Here is a 24,737-nt window from a genome sequence, read left to right on the forward strand (position 1 = left end):
TACGACGAGGGCAAAGCTTCTGTCAAAGGGTTTTGACCAATCAGAGTCAAGCGTCTTACACAATCGGTAAGAGAGATGGGTAATACAATAAAATAAATTACAGTTATAGAATGTAGAAATGTCTCTAGTTTGCATCTTTTAAAATATATTCTATACATATGCTGAGTATTTGGCAGGAAATTATATCTTCCAGTTTTATCGCCACTCGCTCATAGACTGTATAAAACATGGACGTAGTCTCTGTGATGTCACAGAGTTTTGAAGCCTATCGTTGGCGGTCACCATATTGGAAATGCTGACTCAAACTAATGTTGGTTGACCTAGCAAGACACAAAGAGGCAGAGGTAAGGCAGGCCTGTACAGAGTGAACGCCAGACAGTCAAATCAGCCATACCCTTAATTATGCAAAACCTTAGACTGTCTAAATAATGTACATAGTATCCATGACGTCACCTATCTGTTTCTGAACCGCTGTTTTGAGGCAGGAGCCATATTGGAAATGCTGAACTCATAACTGCTGTCGAGCGAGTGTGACGTAAAGAGGCGGGCTTTGAGCCTCCTAGCCAACAGCTACAGCATTCCCACCTGTCAATCAAGTCAGCTGTGCCTCTCTTGGAAGGCTCGTAATCTTAATATCTTACAACCCGTACAGTGTGTGCCGATCAAGAAAGCTATCCAGACTACACTTATTTCTGTACCAGGCTGTAAACATGTTTATTTTTGCTGTAAAGATCGGCTATTTTGAATTTGTGTGTATGTGGTCTCCAGTACTTCTGGAGCAAGCCTCTAGTGGACACTCATGGAACTGCAGTTTTACACACTTCCACATTGGACTCAATTCTTGTAGCCAGAGGGTTGCAAAACTTGTAATATTAATATCTTTGAAAATGACGAGTTATAGAAAAAATTCACCTTGATACAACTTAGCATTAACAAAGACCTGATGTCACCCTCCTGAAAAAAACATTTATTATATTTACTTTTCCTATAATCAGTTTGCAGTTGTTTATTTGCCCTGTGTCCACTTTGAAGCTTGGAATACGACTTAAGATGAATGCTAATGCTGCTCTTTAACTAGGCAGCTGTTTGCTAACCCATTAGCCATGACAGCTTTATGAGGCTGTGAAGCTTGTTCTACAGCCTTTATGCAAACATGAGCTACAGACACACCGATGAGTCATATTTCCATGTCTGTTTCAACAGGATGGAGTTCAGAACTCTCTGAGAACACTCGCCTGTGAAGCACAGTTTGAACTTAGGACTGACTTTTTTCCTGTTGTTATTCTCCTTGCATGACCGAGAACACAGCCTCTAAGAATGCAAAGCACATGAAAAGACTGCAGCTCAGCAGAGACGAATGCAAAGGGTTTGCAAAACAGAGAAGGTTGTAGACAAGTAAACAATCTTTATTCCAGAAACAAATCATCGGAGAAACACAAAATAAGATGTCTTCAAATGATGATAAAAAGTAAACAAGCACCTCCTGAATATCAATATGATGTCTACATTTAAGACCTGGACTGCAAACACAAAGAGTAATACAATCCTCAGCCCGGTGGGTTCACAACACGACAATTAACATGTCAGGTATCATTTCATACAGGTGTGGTGATGAATCAACATTCATCAATTCTTCATACAAACATTTATTGTACAGTGGCGATAAAGTGGTTTTGATTTGACTTACAATTGTGTACATTTTGGTGTAATTTCAAAGTACATAAATACAGAACTTTAATGTGTACTCCCTCCATGAAAAATACTCATATTGACTCCTCGTATTATATTCAAACATAACAGAGCACATACAATGTAGAGCATGTTTTTCAGGGGTCCTGATGTACTTCAGGTATGTTAACATGCAGTAGAACCAGGGGTTCAGCTTGCTCGGCTGGAAGTGAAGCTTCCAGCAAAGCGTCTGCCCCCTGGTGGCTGGCTGCAGTATAGGTCAAAAACTCTGTCTCCCCCATTCATTTGAATGGGGCTGCAGTCAAACTTTAAAAAATAAATACACGTCGTACGAATGTTTCTCACATCCGTATGCTGTGGTGATATGTAGTTAGTATTTGACTGTTTTGTGTTCAAGGCCTCATTTTTCTGAAAAGTTTCTTTTTCGTTAGTTATCAGAGTTTAAAAAACGGGGTTTTACATCCGGGTTTGCTTTGATTGACAGCTGCCGTAGAGGGAAACTCCATAGGATCTTGTGACACTACGCTGTTGGGTGGAGCTCGTTACCGTGGCAACATAGAAATTACCATGGCAACACGGAAATTCTGTGGCTTCCCAGACTCTGGCTGCACAATGGCTGCGCCCTGGATCGGGGAAAAGGTGGAGCAACACTGTCCATTTTTATTTACAGTTTATGGTGAAGAGGTCTTGGCGCACACGTATGGTTTGCTTTGAAAACTATGAACAGGATTACTTTCAATGTATTTTAAAAATACTGTCATCTAATGCAGGGGTTCCCAAACTTTTCAGCCTGAAACCCCCAAATGAAAGGTATTTCATTTAAAGTTATATTTATGTCTATAATTTTAGAATAATTTGTAAAATATGCAACTTTGGATTGCTTAGAAATAAATAGAAATAAAAATGTTGGACATCTCACGACCCCCAACTAGTGTCATGCGACCTCCCAGGGGGTCCCAACCCCTCGCTTTGGCAACCACCAATCCAATGAAAGACAATCGTGTAAAAAAATCAGCAGCATCTTTTCATATTTGTGTGAAAATGTTTGTGTCGTGTGAAGAATTGTTCTGACTAAACTGATTCCAATACAGCCTGATAATGCAGGTACAGGTAGAGCTGGGCGATATTGGAAATTATGTTATCACAATAAAATATCTATTATCAGTCAATACCAATAATTATCACGATAAATATCAAATCCTTATTTCATTTGAATTCAAAGTTAGATTTTTGGTCCTGAGTGAAAGTTGAAGACGGTTTGTAAGTATCTGGATTTAGTTCACAGATAAACTTATTGAATCCATCATTTCTGACAGTGCTAAGTCATATGTGTAAGTTTTCTTTCACCAAACGTCTTTAAGCCCCGCCTACCTCTCACCCTGCGACATGATTGGGTGTTCAATGCCGTCTTCTTCTTCTGTCTAATGTTGTGTGTCAACTTGTGTTTAAGGCTCATTAGCGCCCCTCCCTTTCCAGTGGTTGGGGGGGTGTAATTACAGGTTTAAATACATCAAACTTTTATTGAACATTTGTGATATTTATATTGAGAAAAATTATACCACGATAATTATTGTTATCGAATTATTGCCCTGCCCTAGGTACGGGTATCCATCACTGCATCACTACGATAAACAGAGGCATCATTTAAAAGCCCCTTTAAATGTGAACTCTTCTTCAAAACAGAAGCTAACGCAGTAATGATGTTTACTATGGTTGCTAAAAATTACTTTAGGCCAGAAAAGATGTGAGGGAAACATTTTTAACACGTTAAGCAAAGAAAAGTTAATCCCAGTGACAGCAGGGGGCAGGAGGTGACCGTTCTGGATCTAGGTGTTGAAAGGGAAAAATGGTACACCTGTCATTTTGTGGGGTATTACAATCTGCTGATGTTTATACTGAAGGGATTCAGACAAAGACAAAGCAATACTTCAGACCAGTTTTCTGGGTCTTTACAGGACTCGGTCTACGTCTAATGACTAACAGCTGTGATGATCAGAGGCGCCTTATTCTTCCCTTCATCACAAACCCCCGGGCTGAAGAAGGGGAAGATCCTCTCTGAGAACAAACACCCGGTGAAGGTGTACATGTGCAACCTTCTGTCCACATCGAAGAATGACACGATCCCCTCCTCGTAATCCACAAACACTCCCACGGTCTGTGGCTGCCCTTTGAGGGAGATAAGGACCGAAGGGGAGTCCAGAGCGCGATACTCATTCCCGTTCCTCAGCCGCACAGTCCAGTACCCGTTCTCCGGCTTGGAGGTGATCATCCCTTTTCTGTTGACGGACTCTTTGACCACGCCAAGATCCCAGAAGGTTTTTGTTCCCACTGCAACCTGAATGATGACAGAACAGAGTGTGGAGTACTGATCAGTCACTTTAAAGTTTAGCGGCATTATAACAGTGTTCATGAATGAATAAATAATGGATGAAGACCTGGAAGTACATCCTCCCCGATAGGAAGCCTCTCTTGGCCACCACGCAGATGACGGGGTCGAAGCGTTGGGGGTTATCAGGCACAATGTAAAGCAGCTCTCCGCGGCCTGCCTGCTTTCCATCAGCCGACAGGACGATGTTTGGATGGGCAGAGTCTGGGTCCAAAACCACATCAACTACAGAGTACATGAAAACAGATCAAACAGATCAATCAAAAGGAAGAGACCCTACCACTCCTACAGGGAACACTTGTTTCCTCACCTATCCTTAAATTTAAATGCGGACTGATCAGCCTTCTCACAACAAACACACTGATCTGATCACAAATGAACTGATTTTAGGAGATTCATTGAAATGTGTTTTTACATCCAAATACTCATTATTCTGTAGTTTTCACAGATCTTTAACAAATGCAATTTCAACATGATTGGTGAATGAATGTAAACAGTTTGGTCTTACCTGCATATTTCTGCATCTTCTTCATCTCTAAAAGGAAGATTAAAGTTCCAGTCAGTTTTTTGCATCGTCATCAGATGTAATTAATGCCGGAGCTCTCCACAGGTACGGTCAGTTCAGTGTTACCTTCTCCCTTCAAAGTGTTCAGTTCATTCTGTAGACTGGCGCCCAGTTTGGACAGGGCCTTCCTCGTCGTCCCCACACAGAGCTCAGGATAGACGCCGATCTCCTTCCACTCTTTGCTGGGCGGAGGGGACGTGAGAGAGGGCAACCTCTGCCAGAAGAGAAACGAATGTTTGTTGAGCTTTCAGTTTTTAAATAATTATCTCAGGACCACAAATTAAATCTTTCCAAGTGTTGTAATCTTGAGGTAACAAGATAAAAGCCTCATCACAGGAAAAGATAAGGTTTGGTTCATTTTCTTTCCTCATGTCTTCTATGCAAAGACAGCATTATCAAACAATAGTGACATATTTAAGCTCAAAATGTACCCATTATTGATCAGTCCATTATCGATTAGTCATGACAGCGATCTTGTAGACTATAAAGCTTATAGTTAGAGCTGGCTCAGGCTTGGACCAGCTCTTGGTTATGCCGCTATAGGCTTAGACCAGGGATGTCAAACATGCGGCCCGTGGGCCAAAACCGGCCGGCCAGAGGTTGCAATCCGGCCCGCGGAAAAAATGACAGAGAAGACATTAACTGCAATTTTTCAATAAAAGTAACTACTATTTCAAATTTGTCCTCTGGGGGTTGCATAAAATCATAGAGCTGATGGAGCGCACCTTAAAGGCGTTTTTTTCAGGGACTTTTTTTTAGAGCTCTAAAAAATGATCCACTAACTTCTAACACAACACTGTCCAGCAAGCAAACTGTTCATGCTGGAGCTGAGGGGTCCAACATAATCAACTTTACCTTCTTAATTATTATAATCTCTGTACTTTTGCTGTAAACAATACACTCTGTGTGTCAGGTGAATGGGTAACCTGTGTGTTTGGTGTGTTTGCAGAAGGTTTCAGGGCTTAAAGAGTCAAATATTTGGCCCACTATGAGACTCATCATGGTGAAAAATACAACATCTGTTTTTGTAGAAAGACAGTTCATTAAATGTGATGATTTCAGAATGCACTTGTACTCTTTTGCACTAAAACGAAGGGAAACAGTTTGAGTTATTGTTATTTATAGGTTATTATGTTATGATTTAACTGGTCCGGCCCACTTCAGATCAACTTGGGCTGTATGCGGCCCCTGAACTGAAATGAGTTTGACGCCCCTGGCTTAGACTGTCTGGGAACTGACACACTGGGATCCTGTCTTTCCCTCTCTGTCTTCTGTCTGCCTATCACAAACTTTAAGTCTTCCTGTCCCATTAAAGTTACTAACCATAGACCTTTCTGGAGTCCCTGAGCTCCCTTGTCCCGTAGGTTCCTCTGAGTGGCTGCCGAAGAAGGCCTGCTGCTACAACTACTACTATCCGTCTCACCACTATCATCTCTCTCGCTTCATCTCCCTCTATCCCTCTTTCCAACCCCAACTCAGTCTCAGCAGATGTGTGTCTAACATGAGTCTGGTCCTGCTTGAGGTTTCTGCCTGTTAAAGGAAGTTTGTCTGTGTTGTTCATGGTAACCTGTAAGAGGTGCAAGTGGTCGTCGGTGTTCTCCAGCTCCTCCAGCTCGGCGTTCCTCCTCTGCAGTTCGTTGATTTCCTGCTGCAGCTCGTTGGTGAGCTCCTCCGCTCTCCTCTCTGCAGCCGTCTGCTTCTCTCTGATCTCCGTGTTCACTTCAGTTTGCCTCTCCTGGACGGAGCGAACCAGAGACGAGAAGAGGCGGTCGCTCTCCTTCATCTCCTTCTCTCCGCTCACCTGGAGGGGGAGCGATAATGTTAGCACTAATATATCCAAGGGAATTAATGTAGACCTGGTTCCCCCCTCCTTGAAGCCTAGGCGGTGCACTTCTGGATTTCCATCTACGAACTACGGATACCACTAAGAGATTTCACAACGCTCAGAGACAGAACTTACCCAGTCTATGGTACACACAAGCTAAGTTGCTATTGCTAAGTCTCTATCACTTTGTGAAGTTTTTATTTTGGTATTTCAGCTAGGCGGCAGTGTGAGTTTGCATATCAGATAAATATTTAGGATTGCAGAGCAACATTTAACATTTAGATTTAACATTTGGATTTATATTTAACATTTAGATTTAACATTTGTGTTTATATTTAACATTTATATTTAACATTTAGATGTATATATAACATTTAGATTTAAGATTTAGAATTATTTTGATTTCGATTTAACAATTAGATTTATTTTAACATTTAGATTTATATTCAACATTAACATTTAGATTCAACATTTAGATTTATCTTTGAACATTTATATTTATATTTAACATTTATATTTATTTTAACATTTAGATTTAACATTTAGATTTATTTTAACATTTCCATTTATATCCAACATTAACATTTAGATTCAACATTTAGATTTAACTTTGAACATTTATATTTATATTTAAGATTTATATTTATAGTTAGTATTTATATTTAATGTTTAGGTTTATATTTAACATTTGAATTTATATGTAACATTTAGATTTATATTTTAAATTTAGATTTGCATTTGAACATTTAGATTTATTTTTAACATTTAGGTTTATATTAATATCAATATTTATCATTTATATTTAACATTTATATTTATATTTCACATTTAGGTTTATATTTAACATTTATATTTAACATTTATATTTATTATTTATATTTAACATTTCTATTTAACATTTATATTTATTATTTATATTTAACATTTATATGTAACATTTAACATTTATATTTTATATTTAGATTTGTATCCAACATTTAGATTTATATTTAAAATCTAAATTTAACGTTGAACATTTATATTTATATTTAACATTTATATTTAGCATTGGGATTCCACAGTGATTTTAACTAAACATATTTTTCCCAACAAAATTAAATGTAAAGAAGATCACATATATTCCTCTAAATGTGATAAAAAAAAAGTGACTTTTAAAAATTCACTCAATATTTTTATGACGTTTTGGAGCTAAATGTGGAGAACTGTAGCTCTTGTTTTCAGTGTGCACAACTTTCCAAACGGCGCCCCATAGAAAACATACAGCTTTTGTCCTTCTTATCTTTAAGCAGCAAGAGATGATTCTGTTATGTTTATAAAATATAGGCAAACTACTTAAAATACTGAAGTCAGATCCACAGGAATGGCAACAAAGAAGGATGAACGTTTCTAATACGACTGACCGTACTGAGCTTCATACAGTTTTTGATCTCCTCCACTTTCCTCAGTCGTTCCTGGATCATCTGCTGGAAACCTGCCTCTGTCGTCTTCATCTGAACCTGAGAGGACAAACAGAGAGTGAGACCATGGAAACCTTGGGGAAACACTGCTGTGTTAAATCTTTCCCAACCCTCCTGCTGATACAAAGGATACCCGTACCTTCCTCTCCTCGCTCTCCTGCTCTATCGTGACGGCCTGGTGACCTTTGTGCTGGGTCTCTGTGCAGAACTGACACACGCACTTCTGTTCGTCCCTGCAGAACATCTCCAGCAGCCTGTCGTGCTTCTTACACATCCTCTCCTGCAGGTTCTTCACCGGATTGATCAGCTTGTGCACCTTCAGCGTGGCCACTCTCTGGTGGGGCTCCAGGTGGGCCTGGCAGTACGAGGTCAAGCACCCCAGACAGGATTTCAAGGCCTTCACTTGCAGGGACGTCGCGGCGCAGACATCACACACCACATCGCCGGCTTTGGCTGCCGACAGCGGTGAAGCCGACGAACTGACGATGATGTTCCTGAATGTGTCCGCGAGCTCTTTGAAAGCTGTGTTGATGCTGATTTCAGGCTGAGACGTGAATGATTTGTTACAGGTGGGACACTGGCAGACGTCACTGCTGCCCCACACACTCTGGAGGCAGGAGAGGCAGAAGTTGTGTCCGCAGGGAGTGGTGACAGGGTCTGCAAACACCTGCTGACAGATTGTGCACTGGAACTGCTTCTCTGGTAGCATGTTACCTGAGGAAGCCATTGTCTGCAAAGAAGGAAGTTCAGAAATGGTGTTTATGGAGGAAGTGCAAGTTAAGATTAACATCAACTGAACAAACTTGAACAGTAACAGGTAGAAGTACAGATTTTCCATTCTGTTCATGGTGGAAAAAGTGAAGTGGAAACTGACTCTGAAATCATATTTACAATCTCGTTCTGAATGTCAGTTCATGGAACTTTGCACAGCTTGAATATCAGGACTCGTCCACCCTGCACTGTTTGGTGTGTGTGGTGTATGAGTCAATGTTTTCTCAGCCTAGTACTCACACCAGACACACCCACAATTCCCACAGAAAAGATCCACATGATTACACCGGTGCACCAACACCCTATTACTGATGGAAAAATCCTATAATTATATTCAAGAGAGAAGTTATAATTTAACTACTGCTTGCTACATGAGAGACTAACATACTTTAAAGAGACAAAGGACGTACAAAACTGAGGAAAGCATTAATTCCCCCATATATTGGATTAACGTGTCTGTGAATTATTTTTCATCAATATTATTGTTTGATCCCAATAGAAGAAAGTGATTTCAGAAATAATCTACCAGAATAAAACTAAAGAAAATTAAGGAAATAAGATTTTAGCGACATAAAACATGTTAGCAGTACTTTTTAAAATGTTAATCAGGTAGCATCCATAGCTAAAGCTGCCAAAATGTTGTTTACATGAGTCCAGGAACATATAAATATACAACCATCCATTTAGAAATACACAAAGAAACACACATTTCACAATTTTGATTTTTTCTTTGCAAAGGAGAAGGAGATAAAAAGCCAACTAAGCTAATGTAGCTACCCCTGATTAGTACAGGAGATGAATATGAGTATAAGTTTGTGTTATATAATGTTAGAATTGTTCTTAATATTAAGTTGAATCAGATTTTTTTAAATTTACTTAGTAATACAGGTTATTTTGTATTTCAGATCCCTGTTTTTTTCTTTCAATAGGAGATACTACCAAGCTTACGTAAGTTCTGGGCGCTGGTGGCCTAGCGGTCTAAGCGCCCCACGTATCAATGCTAAAGTCCTCGTTGCCGGTTCAACTCTTGGCGGTCGACCATTCGCTGCATGTCTTCCCCCACTCTCTACTCCCCACGTTTCCTGTCTCTCTTCAGCTGTCCTGTCAATAAAGGCCAAAAAGCCCCCAAATATATATAACTTAAAAAAAAAAAAAGCTAACGAAAGTTTTACCACTAAGCTACAAAACAGTAAGATTTGGAGGAAGCTAACGAAGCAACAACAAATGTATTTTCCAATCGTGTAATTTATATAGTGATGTGAAGACCTCAGTGCAGGACTGACAGGGGACTGTTTAAATCTTCTGAAGAGCTAATTCAACTTAAACCCTATGCTAGCTCAGGGGTTCCCAAACTTTTCAGCCTGTGACCCCCAAAATATAGGTACCAAAGACTTGCGAACCCCACTGTCCCTCAGAGTGATTTAATGTGGCTTCATTTATCTGGTCTGCATAAAATGACCCTACCTATATGAGCATGTGTCTGTGTTTTCTGTGCCGTTATGAATAAACCTGCTGCTATTGATGCTTTTGATAATTAACTGTTCACTGACCCTAAACTTAGGAGTCATCTGACAAAAAGAAAGGCAGAAAATTCATTACATTTTCTATTTTCAAGGTTTTATTTCAATTTAGCTACTATTTTTGTTGATATTATTTACTATAATTGGTAAAATGTACTATTTTTAGATAATAACAAAAAAGAAACATTATGGAAGACATCTCACATGCCCCCATTTGCGTCTCCCAAACCCCCAGGAGGTCCCAATCCACACTTTGGGAACCCCTGTGCTAGCTAACGAAATGTAGCACAGGTGCAGGAATAAGAAGTGGCTTGAAAGCGAAAGAGATTGCGCAATGGTAATAAAAAACACCTGCTGAGTCAGAGTTTAAAGGAATGAACCTTTACAGCTACAACCAGTTTGTATAGCACAAATTATAAAGTTATTGAGAAACAGCTAGCTTAGCATTGTCTGAAAGTTAAAAATTAGCCTACTAGCGACCATAAAACATGTAAAATTAGCATGTTATATCTTGTGTTTGACAATTAAAGGGCATATCCACTGCCATGACAGAGAGATACTCAACAAACAGGTTAGTTTTCTGACACAGAATTTGACATTTTGGAAAATTAGCTTATTTAGCTTTCAAAATGAAGCTAGTGTAAGATTATATTAGCAAAGCTTAGCATAGATTTGGACAGAAGTGACTAACAGCTAGCTTAACTAAGCTTGGATGGGTCAAAATCAGCTTATCTGTACTTTGTAAACTCACTGCTGATTGTCCAGGTTAAACAAATTGATTAACTTTACTTTTCTTTCACAACATGCTAAGTTATATCGTTAAGCTCTTATTTAATATTGCTCATACTTACAGGTACTCCTTTTAGTAAAGCTGCTCTGTCACACTTCTTGTCCTCAGTGGCAGCAGAGCAGGTGACTCCTGCTGTATGAATGGTTATGAATACATTACAGAGCTAGCTGTGAAACAGGAAAATGTAACGTCAACACAGTTATTCATCAGCTAGGCCGGCCCTCCCTCCCTCCCCGGAGCCCAGAGGACTCCTTTCTGCTGACTGTCTGCTTCACTGGAACTACCTTGTTGAAACCCACCATTAGTTCCTGTATTGACAGTATTATGCTCTGATGTGGAACAAACTTGGTGCGCATGTGTGTGTGTAGGAATATGAAATCATGGGAAGACATAATAGTAGTTCTCACACAGGGAAGGATTGAGTTCGCCTCATGGGTGTGGCGTCTAAGTCCAATGGTTAACATTTTCCAGTTACGACACACCTGAAAGACACACAGCAGATCTGGGGAATGCTGCGGCTCTGCACTGTAAATATTCCCTGTTAATGAGATGTGGGTGACATGTTTTGCTTCAGATAAGAGCATTATCAACTTGGGTACATATGCTTGGAGAAATATTATGAATGGGATTATGTTAGAGTATGGGAGAAGCCGTTAAACTGAACATTTAGTGTTGTATTTTGAGTAGCAGAGTGGTTTACTGTCAGACAATGACTGGAACAAAACCACTCGTCCCAAACTGGTGGCTCAAGTTCAGTTGTGAGAACACGTGACAGACTTGTGATGGGAACTTTTACAAGCCTATAAAGGACAAACTGGATGATCTCTGACGGACTATAATAGTTCATGAAAATGCATATTTGTCAAGTGTTGTAAGTCATTGCTTTGATGTGATGGTGATAGAACAAGATAGCTTAGAGGCTTTGTTGTTAAACTCATATTTAAGGATTACATTTTTGAAGATTAATCAGGAGGCAGGCTTAAACTTCAGCTCCTGTTAGAAATCAACATCTGCCATAAAAGTTGGAAAGATATAATATTTTGGATCAATTGAAATAGGTATCTGTCTGAGCTCAAAGTTAGGTTAATATCAACCTTTGAATTCACTAGACATTCATAGGAAAAGCTTCCCTCTCACCCTCTCCACAGTCTCTTCCAGCTACTGCCCACACAGAGACGCTACCGCAGCCAAAAGTGCAAAACCAGCAGGCTGCCAAACAGTTTCCTACCGTAGGCTATGAGACTGTTGAACGTGTCACAATTATAACAAGAATAAACTGCTGCATTTTTACCTGCTTGCTGCACTTTGACTGCATGTATGACTCGGCTTTCTTACAGCTGTGTCAGATGCTTAATTCTGATTGGTCCAAAAACCCGTGACGACAGTTATTAACTTTCACTAACATGAGCAGTGTCAGAAGCAAACTGATCACACCTCATACAATGTTACAATGTCATTTAGCAGACGCTTTTATCCAAAGCGACGTACATACGAGAACAAGAACAACACAAGCAAAGATCTAGACAAGAGGAAACAAGATCAGTAAGAGTAACAAAGTGCTTCAAGTCCATTTGGGTGCAGGTACTGCCAAGCAGTGTAAAGGCAATGCACAAAAGTAAATAAGGATTTTTTTATATATATATATATATAAATAAGGAACATCTACAATGAGGCAACCAAACCATTTAAGACTTTCCATTATCATCCCCACAATAATGACCAAAGTACCAAGTGCTGAGTCACTCAAGACCTGAACACAGATTCCCAGAGTAGAGCAGGACAGTGTGAGTCAACTGTAGCTGGAAGACATGATCTCCCACTGGGGACAACAGTGGAGAACAGTCTAACTGAGTGCATAGTGCTTCCTAAAGAGCTTGGTCTTTAGCTGTCTTTTGAAAGTAGAGAGGGACTCTGCAGATCTGAATGGAGTTGACCAATTTATTCCACCATTTAGGGGCAACAGAAGAGAAGAGTCCAGCTAGTGATTTTGAGGCCTGTGTGCTTGAAGCACTAGGCGCTTTTCAGAGGCTGAGCGTAGAAGGGCAGTAGACCTGGATGAGAGGTTCCAGGTAAACTGGAGCGGTTTTGGTGACTGCTTTGTAAGTCATGATTAGAGTTTTGTATCTGATGCAAGCTGCAACTGGAAGCCAGTGTAGCGAAATGAGCAGGGGAGTGACATGAGCTGTCTTAGGCTGGTTGAAGACCAGACGTGCTGCTGCTTCTGGATCATTTGCAGAGGTTAACATGTGCATGCAGGGAGGCCTGCCAGTAGAGAGTTGCAGTAGTCAATGTGTGACATTACAAGAGCCTGAATGATCACTGACAGATGTCATGTCATGTCAAATCCATCCGCAGAAAAGAGTCCTGGTACATTTTGCTTCTGCTTGTTGACGCCATAGACGGTGACACTGTTAGCTTCGGTTAGCATGCTAAATCAGCAGGCATGGGACATTTTCTTTCGTTATATTTTTGGGCTTTTTGCCTTTATTGATAGTACAACTGAAAAGAGACAGGAAATGTGGGGAGTAGAGAGAGGGGGAAGACATGCAGCAAATGGTTGTGGCCAGGAGTCGAACCAGCAACCTCTGCAACAAAGACTATAGCCTCTGTATGTGGGGCGCTTAGACCGCTAGGCCACCAGTGGGGGCAAGAATGTTTGATTTGATATTGGTTTACTGTAAATCAGACATCCATTGTAACTGGATGATTGACTGGATCACTCTCTTCCTTTATACAGCCATCAAAATGTGGTTGGATATGAAATTTGCAACCAACAGTGTCATCAAAAACCAACATAGACTCAAATTTGTAAGCCTGACAGAAACTAAATTTAGGTAACTTAAAATTCGGTGAACCTCAAATCGCAATGTTTCTACAAACTGTATCATTAAAACCTAAAACTTCATGAACAAACATTAGCCTTCATTTTTGGACATTCATTGAATTATTGTTTGAAACTTACATCTGGTTGAATTCAATATCACATATTGTCTGATTTGCCACACAAATTGGACCAACGTTGTGTTTTTAATTTGACTGCAGCTCAATTATTTTAGAAGCTCTACATAAACTGATGTGTTTATCTTCCTATCACATCTCTTAGTTATGCACGCTGTCTTTATGTAGGTAACCAGATAATATTCTAATGTCCTCTTGACCTGATTTTATCCTGAATGTATATTTGTTTAGCCAAACAAGGGACCCTGTGTTACCTCATGTTAGCATACTATTTGAATGAGGTGACTGCATGTGGCTTTACATCTGGTTTGCATCTTTGAACTCACCACAACACAGTAAACATTTTGTAAGCCATCCATACACAATGCAGGATACACAGTTAAACTTTAATCGCTTTGTCATTACATCTCACACCGTAATGGACAAACCATGTGACACCTTTACTAAAGTGTTTATTCAAATACTGTCACACATAAAAATGCCAGTCTCTTATTCTATAAAATAACTCTAAATAACTTAAACACTACTTCTTAATCCTGTTTGATTCTTCATTTTGAGTCTTAGAGCCAAAGATGCTTTAACCCTCCTGTTATCTTTGGGGTCAATTTGACCCCATTTAATGTTTAATGTCTCTAGAAATACGGTTAACCCTCCTGATATATTGTGGGTCAAATTGACCCTTTTTAAAGTTTAAAAATAAAAAATTTAAAAGTATTTTTTCAGCATGAAACGTCTTTGCTTGGCTGAATAGGTGAAATCAACATATAAAATAAAAATGGTTAATTTAACATTTTAGGCAATAAATGCCTTCCAAACCAGCTAAAAACAGCCTAAATATCTGGGCAGCATGTGACAGAAGAGGTGTCGTGTTCATTTATCAACAAAATAAAACAAAATCTATATCATGCAATACTGTTGTATTTATATTTAGGTCTTTCCTACGTACATTTTAAAAAGTTTTAATAAGAATTTTCATTAAAAATGAGTGAGATATCCTCATTGAAGCATGATCTGTGAGGATTAAAGAACACTATTGCACTAAATATTTATTTAAATGGTTAGTAATGGAGTTAATAATGAGATTAAATTTTTTTTTATTGGGTTTTGTTTGGGTTCTGACACTTTGGGTAATTAAATACCCAGGAACATTATTTCTCTTCCTGAGAAACGAACATAACAGGAGGGTTAACATATGATTTTTGCTTCATATTTCATGTCTTTTCCTAATTTAAAGGGGACAACTGGGTAAACATAAAATTTATATGAGGATTTGTTCCAATTTCCTCCACAAATTTTATACGCATCCATGTTCTCTGGGGTCAGTTTGACCCCTGGCTGTTATAGCTGTTTAAAACATAAGAAATATCTACTTTTTAACACATATTTGTTTTGGTTGTTTTTGGATGATACTGAGGTCCCTATAACAAACAATTCTATTATCAAGGAAAACCAACCTCTGCTTTAAGGCCCTAACCTGACATCACCATACCTGTCATACTGTGAGAACTTCTGGTAGGTCGAACAACATGGGACAGGGGGGAAATTTCTTTCCCAGGAGAACATTGATAATTGCTAGACTGTTGGATGGGAAATATTGTCCTGTGAAGACATTGATGATTCACACAACATAGGAGTTGAGTTGACATATAGACGAATGCACAGCTCAGTCAAATTTGAGGATAACAGGAGGGTTTAAGATCCAAAGAGGCTTCAGTCTCTGGTGCCTCAAAAGAAAGGAGCAGGGGATCACGTTACATGTGTCAGAAGTTGGGATGGTTAGTGCTTTGCATCTCTAATATGAATATTTGCTGTCAAGAGAGGATATAAGGAAAAGATGAAGGAGTGGTTATAAAAAAGCACAGTTGGGATGTTGGTTCATTAGTAGCTGAAATATTGGGTGGACTTAGACTGGAAGGTTTGGGAGGATTTGAAGATGACTCTGTCTTGGAGGCCAGCATGTCCAGGTAAGAAATTGAACAATGCAACTATTTCATGGCTTGCTGAAATTTCAAGTAATCAAGAATTATTTTAAAGATCATTTTGACAGTAATGTTGTTTCCTCCTTAGGTATAGGAGAGGCCATCGTGTGTGTTCTTCTGTTTTCAGGTCAGTTTTTATTTGTAAGTGTTGACGTCTGTTTTCAGCAAAGCTTTGATAGCATGCGTATGTTTGGGAACAAGTGTCACATGGTCTCTGAAGTGGTCACCATTTCTTCCAGAGGAAAAAAGGATGCCTTTGCAGCATTTACTAATTTGATTGTTTAAATTCAAAGTCTTACATCAAACACTGCTGGGTTGGATAGTTTAGACATACAAAGACGTTAGACTAGTTTTAAAAAAAACATGTCTCCCATCAGTTGTCTGTATTCTATCTAAATTATAACCAATGTTAATTGGTTAACAACAGTTATGACGATACAAGCTGATCAACTTCTTTTTTTTTACCGATAGAGATGAGACATGAGCTAAAATTACATCAGTGATAATAGAACTCCATTGGCCTAATGCATTTCTGTAACTGGCTGAATTGGTTGAGAGTTCGATTCTCAATTTCATTGATCATTTTTGACACTTTGTACAACCTCGGTAGCAGAATCTGATCAGGTCATTGAATAAATGTGAGAAAACATAGTGTCTGAAAGTGACGGCTAAAATAGAACAAAGCTTCATTGACAAAAACTAGACTAAAATTCTAAAGGGCAGAAATTATTAAAATGTGATTAAAACCAAAAGGCATTTTTGTCTAAAGACAAACACTAAGGGCCTGATCTACTAAGATCTCAAATAATGAGCGCTATATTGCATGAGCAAACAAAAACATTGCACGTGCTTTTTCTAGGCGTGTTGCAGGTGATCTACTATGATTGTATGATTGCAAAAGTGCAAAAGTGGAACAGACCGCCCTTAAATGAGGATTTTGCATGTGCTACCGGCTGTCCCCATGGATAGTTTTGGAGAGCAGAGTGGCTGTAAACAAAAAATGAAGTTTGAAGCCATGTAGTTGGAGGTTTTAGTGGAGGATGCAAACAAACACAAGCTTTGCGTGCGCTATCAAGTTTGCACATGTATTTATACACGCAAACATTTAGTAGATCGGGCCCTAAGAGTCACATAAATGCAAAAAATTATCACTGACCATGACCAAGATCAATCCCTAACTTGTAGCGTTGTTGGTCACGTTGTTGGACCCATGGTCAATTTTCATCCATTCAAATTTAGATTCAAATTTTAACCCTTGTTGGAAAATATGAAGAAGTGTATGCAAATGGCTGCATGTTTTGTCAGTTGGGTGAATCAGATTTTCACATTTAGTCCTGATTTTTTTATTTACTCAAGAAATGAAGTGTAATTATTTTCCCAAATTTCTGAAAGGTTCTGAATCACGCCACCAGCACGTAAACCTGTCCCCCCTTGTTAACAGGACTCTGCTCATGCCTCCATGAATACCACTTCATTGATGAACCAGAGGCTTGGCATCACGCCAAAGGGTACTGCAAAGAGAAGTACACAGCACTGGCAACCATCAACAACTTAAAGGACATGGGGCGGCTGAAGGCGGCGGTCGGCAGCGGTTTCGAGGGGAAAGTGTGGATCGGCCTGAATGACGGCCGCTCGAAATGGAAGTGGTCAAGATATGACCCAATGGCAAAGGTGGAAGTTAACTTTACGAGTTGGCACTCAGGTCAACCAAATGACACACAACCAAATGGGAAGCTGTGCGTTGCTTTTCAACAAGGTACCTGGTATGACTTCGGCTGTGGGTCAACATTCCCCTTTGTCTGCTACGATGGAGACGTCTCCAGTGAGTAACAGTTTGGGTTTGTTTTGGAGCAAGGGGTAGCTGTGTAGCTGAACAAACCTACATCATACCACTGCAAGTAGTTGATCAAATATAAACAAACCTTAAAGTCTGATTCTGTACGGTAAAGTAAAACAGTGTGTCATCTGTTAAAAGGGTGTTTTGATTTGTGAGCTTTTTGACCTTCAATGACAACTTCCTATTTTACGTTGCAGCAAACCTCTTAACCCTCCTGTTATGTTGCAGGTCAAATTGACCCTTTTAAAAGTCAAAGAAAAACCAAAAAAAAAAATGTTAAAAGGATTTTTCAGAATAAAACGTCTTTGCTCGGCTTAATAGGTTTGATTTGATTTGATTTGATTTGATGACTTTATTTCGAACATGTAAAAGTAAAAAAAATACAATTAAAAAAAAAGCAGAAAAGAAGAAAGAGTTATACAAACATAAAATAAAAAGAAACAGTTTTACAAAAGAAACAAAATCAATATTAGCAAGCAGTGAAACAATTCACTCTACATGTACGAAAAGGAGTAGGAAGAAGTTTAAAACTTATCTAATCCTACCCCTCTATTCACTATTTTCTGCCATTATATGAGTGCAGTCCCACATTTCAAATCTTCATATATTATCTTCATATTTATGCTAACAAACAAAAGTAAACCCCTCGTGATTATATACACTTGTCTTCCTCCTTGTACCTTATTAAAATCATTTCTTTGTACTTCTTCTTGAATTGAATTATGTTCAGACATTGCTTTAGTTCCATACTGAGACTGTTCCATAGTTTAACACCACAGACTGAAATACAAAAGCTTTTCCTTGTGGTCCGAACACTCATCATCTTTAATCTCAACTTCCCTCTGAAGTTATAACCCCCCTCTCTTTCAAAGAATAATCTTTGAATATTTCCTGGAAGGAGATTTTTGCTAGCCTTGTACACAATTTGTGCAGTTTTACAATCTATGAGGTCAAATAATTTCAGTGTTTTTGATTTGAGGAACAATGAATTTGTGTGTTCGTGGAAATCAACATTGTGAACTATTCTTATAGCTCTTTTCTGTAGGTCTGACAGTGGTTGCAGGGAGCTTTTATAGGTGTTTCCCCAAACCTCAGCACAGTAACTGAGATATGGTAAGATCAGTGAACAGTAGAGAATAAGAAGTGATCTATGATCCACTTCAACATATACAATTAAAATGGTTCAATTCACATTTTTGGCAATAAATGCCTTCCAAACCAGCTAAAAACAGCTTAAATATCTGGGCAGCATGTGACAGAAGAGGTGACTCGTGTTAATTTATCAACATCACTTCTTTAAAAAAATAATGCATTCAAAATTCAAAATAAAATAAAACAAAATCTGTCATGTAAAACTATTGTCTTCTTATTTAGGTCTTTCAAATGTACATTTAAAAAAAGTTTTAAGATGAATTTTCATTAAAAACAAGTGAATTATCCTCATTGAACCATGATATGTGAGAATTAAAGAACATCATCGCACCAAATATTGATTTAAATTGAGTTAATAATGACATTTTAAAAAATGGTTATTGGGATTTTTTGGGGTTCTGACACTTTTGGATACTTAAATATGCCCCGGGTCAAGTTGACCCAGGAACATTATTGCTGTTCCTGAGAGACAAACATAACAGGAGGGTTAAACAAATCTAATGCATATCAACTTAAGACCTGAACACATTTTTTTAAGCTACAATGACTCCAAATATTAAAATGTTCTGTTTCTTTTATATAATTGTAAGTTTGAATAAGGAATTTCAGATTGTTGGTTGTACAAAAAATGTCATCCAAAAAAGTCAAAGAGGATAGTCCACCTTTATCAATTTTACATTTCATTTTAGACTCCTCACTTGGATATGTCATGATTGACCAAGAGATGACTTGGAAGCAGGCCCAGACCTACTGCAGGGCAAACCACCAAGACCTGGCCGCTGTGAGGTCCGACCATGATAACTCAGAGATCCAGCAGCTGGTAGGAGATGACCGGTTTGTCTGGATCGGCCTCTTCAGACACGTCTGGAGCCTGTGGGCAGGTGTAGACAGTGGCTTCCAAAACTGGGTCATCGGACACCCGAAAAATTTATCCGAGAGCTGTGCTACCAGCGTGTTTGACGCTGACCATGCTGGAGAGTGGGTGGAAACACACTGTCATGAGAAACACCCTTTTGTTTGCCACAACAGTAAGTCATTTTTGTTTATCTCTGAACCATTCTGCATTCATTTGAACCTATTAACAGTGATACAGGGGAAATTACTAATCACCTCTAGAGTTGAAAATTACTACATTTCCACCAGAAAAAAAGCAGATGTTTCATATCAAGATGACAGCGCTGAAATCCACCATCGACCTGAATGACCCTGCTGTGACCGAGGCCTTGTTAAACCAGGTAAATATCAGCAATCATGAGGTTAAATGTGGCTCTTTGTACTTCTGTAAGTACTTTAAGTGCCATAGGTCATTTCCTTTAGCAAATAGAAAACTATTCAGTGCTTCTGTATACAATGACTACTTTGCTTGCAGCTGCTAGTTGCCATAATTTTGCCCCCCACCACTTGCTGATATATGAAAACGAGTCTGAGGGAAGGCTTTCAAAGCAGTGGAATATACGTGGGCACTGACCTAAGCAAGCTGGAACATATCAATGTTAAGTGGCTAAAACAGAGGGGGGAAAGCACAGTTTGAGTTTCTTGTCATTTAAAAGCCTCGCTAAAATGTATACAGTTGTGCTCATAAGTTTACATACCCTGGCAGAATTTATGGTTTCTTGGGTAGCTTCTGTTGTCTTTATGATATAAAAAGAGTAAACACAGTTGTTTGATAAAAATTTTGCTTCACCCAACCACTAACCATGAGTGGAAAAAAAGTTTTTCTCTTATCTTTCATATGCTCTGAAAAATGGCCAAAAAAAATCACAAATTCTGCCAGGGTATGTAAACTTATGAGCACAACTGTAATTTGGTGTCAAGAAAGTTGACTACAGAACTGTAAGGGTGGCTAGTTTTGCTTTAGTAAATGGGTTCTCATTAGTGCTGTCACAATACACTGATATTGATGATGATTGGCCTTGTCCTGATTCTTATTCCATGACAATGACTGTCACAAAGAACCCAAAAGCACGACTAAGTTGAAATAACAAAGAGAGGCTCTTTATTAGAGTAGGTAAGAAACAAAGTACTAAAACCAAAAATCACAGCTTAGCTGGAAGAAACTCAGAAACACACTTGAAAAATGTAGATTTGGAGGACTCTAGACATCAGCACAACACACGACGATCTGGCCTAAGACAAAGGGAGACACAGACCTTTAGACATGAGGTAATGGGGCACAGGTGGAAACGATGAGGGGCGGGGATGACAACCACAAGGGCAGGAAGTGAAGTTGCCTGAAATCAGAGGAGAGACGTGACTACAAAATAAAAGCAGACATCACAAACATGAAAGACAAGATTGAAGAGTGAAAACTTAACATAAACGATGAGGCATGACAATTCCATTCTGTATATTTGAATATATTTGTAAGTCATGCCTCTGTTTTTTAACTTGTTGAATTTTTTTTATCCTTTTATTTCCTCTGCCTCGTGGGGAAATGTTTCAAGGCCCTGGACAGGTCCACAAACCAGCTGTTGGAAACCTCAAAACTTTACAGACTACTATTGTTCATCTAGTCCATTTCAAACCCTGTCAAAAAAAAACCAGTTTTAACATTTAGATCAAGAAGACATAAAAATAGCATAATAACATTTTTAACTGTGACGTTGCTTTGTCAGAATTGGGAAATTGACTTTGTATGTTTGTGTTTATTTTATTATGACGTAAAAATGAACCTTTTTCAGATTAAGGAGAGAATGACAGAGAGTGGGATCCCAAGAGATATCAAAGTTTCCTGGATCAAGAAGTCGAACGGGAAAATCTTCAACAAAGAAGAGAAGAGTGCAAAAGAAGTGGGGACAGAACTTTAACTGCATAGTATGTTTCATTCCTACATTAAAAGGCCTCAGTGCAACATGAAGGATATATGAAGAATAGAATAGAATAGAATAGATCTTTATTGTCATTGTTGTGAATCAATGAAAAACAGTTTATGACCTCTTCAAAAAACGAAAACACAATATGACAATAGAAATAAGAACAAGGCACGCTAAAATGATGAGATAAGTAAAAAAAAAAAAAAACTAGTTAAAATAAATTGCACTGTTCACATTATTGATTGCACTGAGTGTCTGTGCAGGTGTATACGCTAGTCATATCACTACAGATGTATATTAACGAAGTGCAAATACTGCTGTGGAAGGGATGAGGTAGATGTTGTTGAGTTGTGTACTACAGCAAAGTGTTGACGTTAGCCAAAATTACTTGCAGCTGTTTTATTTGAATTCAGTAAAAAAAATGAATTAAAGCTGGGGTTGGTAATCAGATTTAGATACACTTTTTGTTATACTGGTTAAAATGATCTTTATGTCCTGATGGCAATCAATACATGATGTTTTCCTAAAAAAGAGAGAAAAAAAGCTGCTATCTACAGCCGGAGTAAACCTGGGAAAACACCAACCAATCAGCCTTTTTTGGGTGCCAAAATTTTAAACCATTCAAATCCTGTCCTGCCGTTCTGCCCGCCTCCTGCACGTACATTTCCCGGCGTGCACTCCCCGTCCCCGTCTCCTGCCTCTGCTTCCCCTGACTCTACTCACTGCCCCTCTCGCTCGACCTCGGGCCTGTCCCCTCTGACCCGATGAGGTGCTTTGCTCAGGACTGTAGTCCGGATCAGAGTCTAAAAAGCTCTCACCACGGGGGCTCTGACAAGCAGAAGATTGAATGACATTCAGTAAGTCCTACAGAAATTTATATGTATTGTAGCGTCCGTCTAGATGCTGTAGGGATGACGAGCCGATTCGTGAACACGTTGAGTTTTAATAATCGGTCACTGTCGGCCGTGATCACTCCAACCAACAAAACAACAATCAATGTTTGAATGAATGAAGAACTTCTCCTCTTGTCTCTCCTCTCTCCCGCTCACACACTCTACACCTCTCCTGATGCCTTCACTAACCGTCAACACTGTAGGAATTAAGAACATCTACACTGAACACGTTTAACAAACAGAGTTGTTACAGTATTATATATGTGTTATAACTTTTCTCCTGATATCGTGTCACCAGTACAACTGGATAATGCTAGAATGACAGTTGTAAGTACTAACAGCAGCCATGTTTGTTTGTGTTTTTAACTTTCACTATGATAATGTTTTGGTGAGGACCGGTTTTGAATCAGTCACCATCATATGGTCGCAGGTCAGCGGCACTCGTGCATGTGAGTGGGGGGGCGTCGTTTTGGAGGAGCTCCGAGGGAGGAGGGGAGGGGTTAGACGGAGTCCTGAGGAAAAGCTACATTCAAATTCATGCTAGTTTTCCGAGACTGCCAGCCCCAGCTTTAAGATCTAATGTAAGATTAGTTCAACTTTAATACCTAACCTCATTTGTGAGAAGATAGATTTCCACGTATGTTTAGTTTTGAATACCACAACTCCCGATTAGCATTTAACACCCCTAGCAGCCAAAATTACATAACACCCCTTTAATCATTTTAAACACTGTACCCTTTCTCAAATTATAACACTGTATGTTAAATCACTTTTTGAATATCTTGATAGATGTTAAGCACTTCTGCTTGAAATCTTAGGTGTAATGATAATTAATATAGCAGAATTTTAAGAGAACCAGGAAAAAAGTTAATTAACAAGTAATGTGATTGTTTGCTGTGCGTTATGAAATATATATATATATTTTAACAGGTTTATACGAGTGTTATGCATCATGTTTAAATAATTATTAATCCATCCTTTAGATAGAAATTGAAGGCTCTGTTGATCTGGGTTGCTGTGACAGTGTGTGAAAGAAAGTAGTTGCGTGTTAACAATTAGTACAAAGATAACCAGTTCCATTTTAACGTTTTGTTAACATTAATATATGCAGTACATGTTATTTCTGTGTTATACAAAAAATATATTTATTCGTTTTTTTTGCTTTTTAACATTTTAGCTGTGTTATAATGTTAGAATTGTATGAGTGAAAACCAGTCTGTTGATAAGGTACTTTAATTAAAAATAATTATAACATGTTTTGTACTATACACTACCAGTCAAAAGTTTGGACACACCTTCTCATTCAATGGTTTTTATTTATTTATTTTTAATTAATTAATTTAATTTATTCATTAAGGGGGGGGGGGGGGGGGGGGGGGGGATAGAAACACATTACCAACAGCAAGTTATTATTACGTGTTCTCAGGATCAGTGAAAGGGGATTTTCACATGGGTGGGTGGGTGGTAAAATTACAGTGAATTATCCGTCAAGCAGAACGGGAACTAGCCAGAACATTTTCTGCTTTTACAATCTCATCTATAATTAGAGTTTGATTCCAAGCTTTCAACTACAGAGCAACACAGCTGGACAAGCTGGGGAATACAGTCAGAGAACAGAGACACTGGAGGGAGAGAAATAAAATCAAAACAGGGAAGAAGGAGGAAAGAAGAGCAGCTTTAATGGCGAAAATTTTGTCTTGGTAAAACCGAGGTTTAGCTAATGTCATCAACTAATTATTTTCAACATTGTAGATTAATACTGAAGACATCAAAACTATGAAATAATCTGGTTTCGCCTCAATCTGGATTACAACAGAAGTCAAATAGGGCTATCCATTGTGTACTAACCCTACCTCTGAACAACACAACTGATGATCTCAAACGCATTAAGAAGGCAAGTCATTCTACAAATGAACTCTTGACAAGGCTCATGTTAATTAGAAACCATTCCAGGGGACCACTTCATGAAGCAGACTGAGAGAATACCAAGAGTGTGCAAAGCTGTCATGAAGGAAAAAGGGGGCTACTTTACAGGATCTAAAATATAAAACATATTCTGCTTTGTTTAACACTTTTGTGTGAATTAAATAATTCCATATATG

The 24,737-nt window shown here is 38.7% G+C and overlaps 2 protein-coding genes across 4 annotated transcripts; one reads left to right on the forward strand and one right to left on the reverse strand.

Moving 5' to 3' along the window:
• Positions 1-3,434: 3,434 nt before the first annotated feature.
• LOC117807405 (E3 ubiquitin-protein ligase TRIM39-like) lies at positions 3,435-11,211 on the reverse strand. Of its 3 annotated transcripts, none has more exons than XM_034676692.1 (8): positions 11,065-11,211; positions 8,062-8,652; positions 7,866-7,961; positions 6,208-6,441; positions 4,707-4,854; positions 4,584-4,610; positions 4,125-4,300; positions 3,435-4,024 (listed from the first exon to the last, which is right to left on the reverse strand). In XM_034676692.1, exons 2-8 carry the CDS (start codon positions 8,647-8,649, stop codon positions 3,659-3,661), a joined length of 1,635 nt encoding a protein of 544 aa, XP_034532583.1. In that variant the 5' UTR covers positions 8,650-8,652; positions 11,065-11,211; the 3' UTR covers positions 3,435-3,658. The 3 variants fall into 3 exon arrangements, with proteins under 3 accessions (XP_034532583.1, XP_034532585.1, XP_034532584.1); XM_034676694.1 differs by lacking the exon at positions 11,065-11,211 and adding an exon at positions 8,814-9,054; XM_034676693.1 differs by lacking the exon at positions 11,065-11,211 and adding an exon at positions 8,797-9,054.
• A 4,683-nt stretch (positions 11,212-15,894) lies between these two features.
• Positions 15,895-20,040, forward strand: LOC117807771 (lymphocyte antigen 75-like; the record flags this gene model as incomplete). The annotated part of the gene is made up of 4 exons (XM_034677176.1): positions 15,895-15,925; positions 16,029-16,067; positions 17,382-17,762; positions 19,619-20,040. Coding segments are annotated over exons 1-4 (873 nt in total), but the record flags the coding sequence as incomplete, so codon positions are not given.
• Positions 20,041-24,737: the final 4,697 nt, after the last annotated feature.

Source organism: Notolabrus celidotus, chromosome 23, assembly GCF_009762535.1.
Source record: "Notolabrus celidotus isolate fNotCel1 chromosome 23, fNotCel1.pri, whole genome shotgun sequence".
NCBI lineage: Eukaryota > Metazoa > Chordata > Actinopteri > Labriformes > Labridae > Notolabrus > Notolabrus celidotus.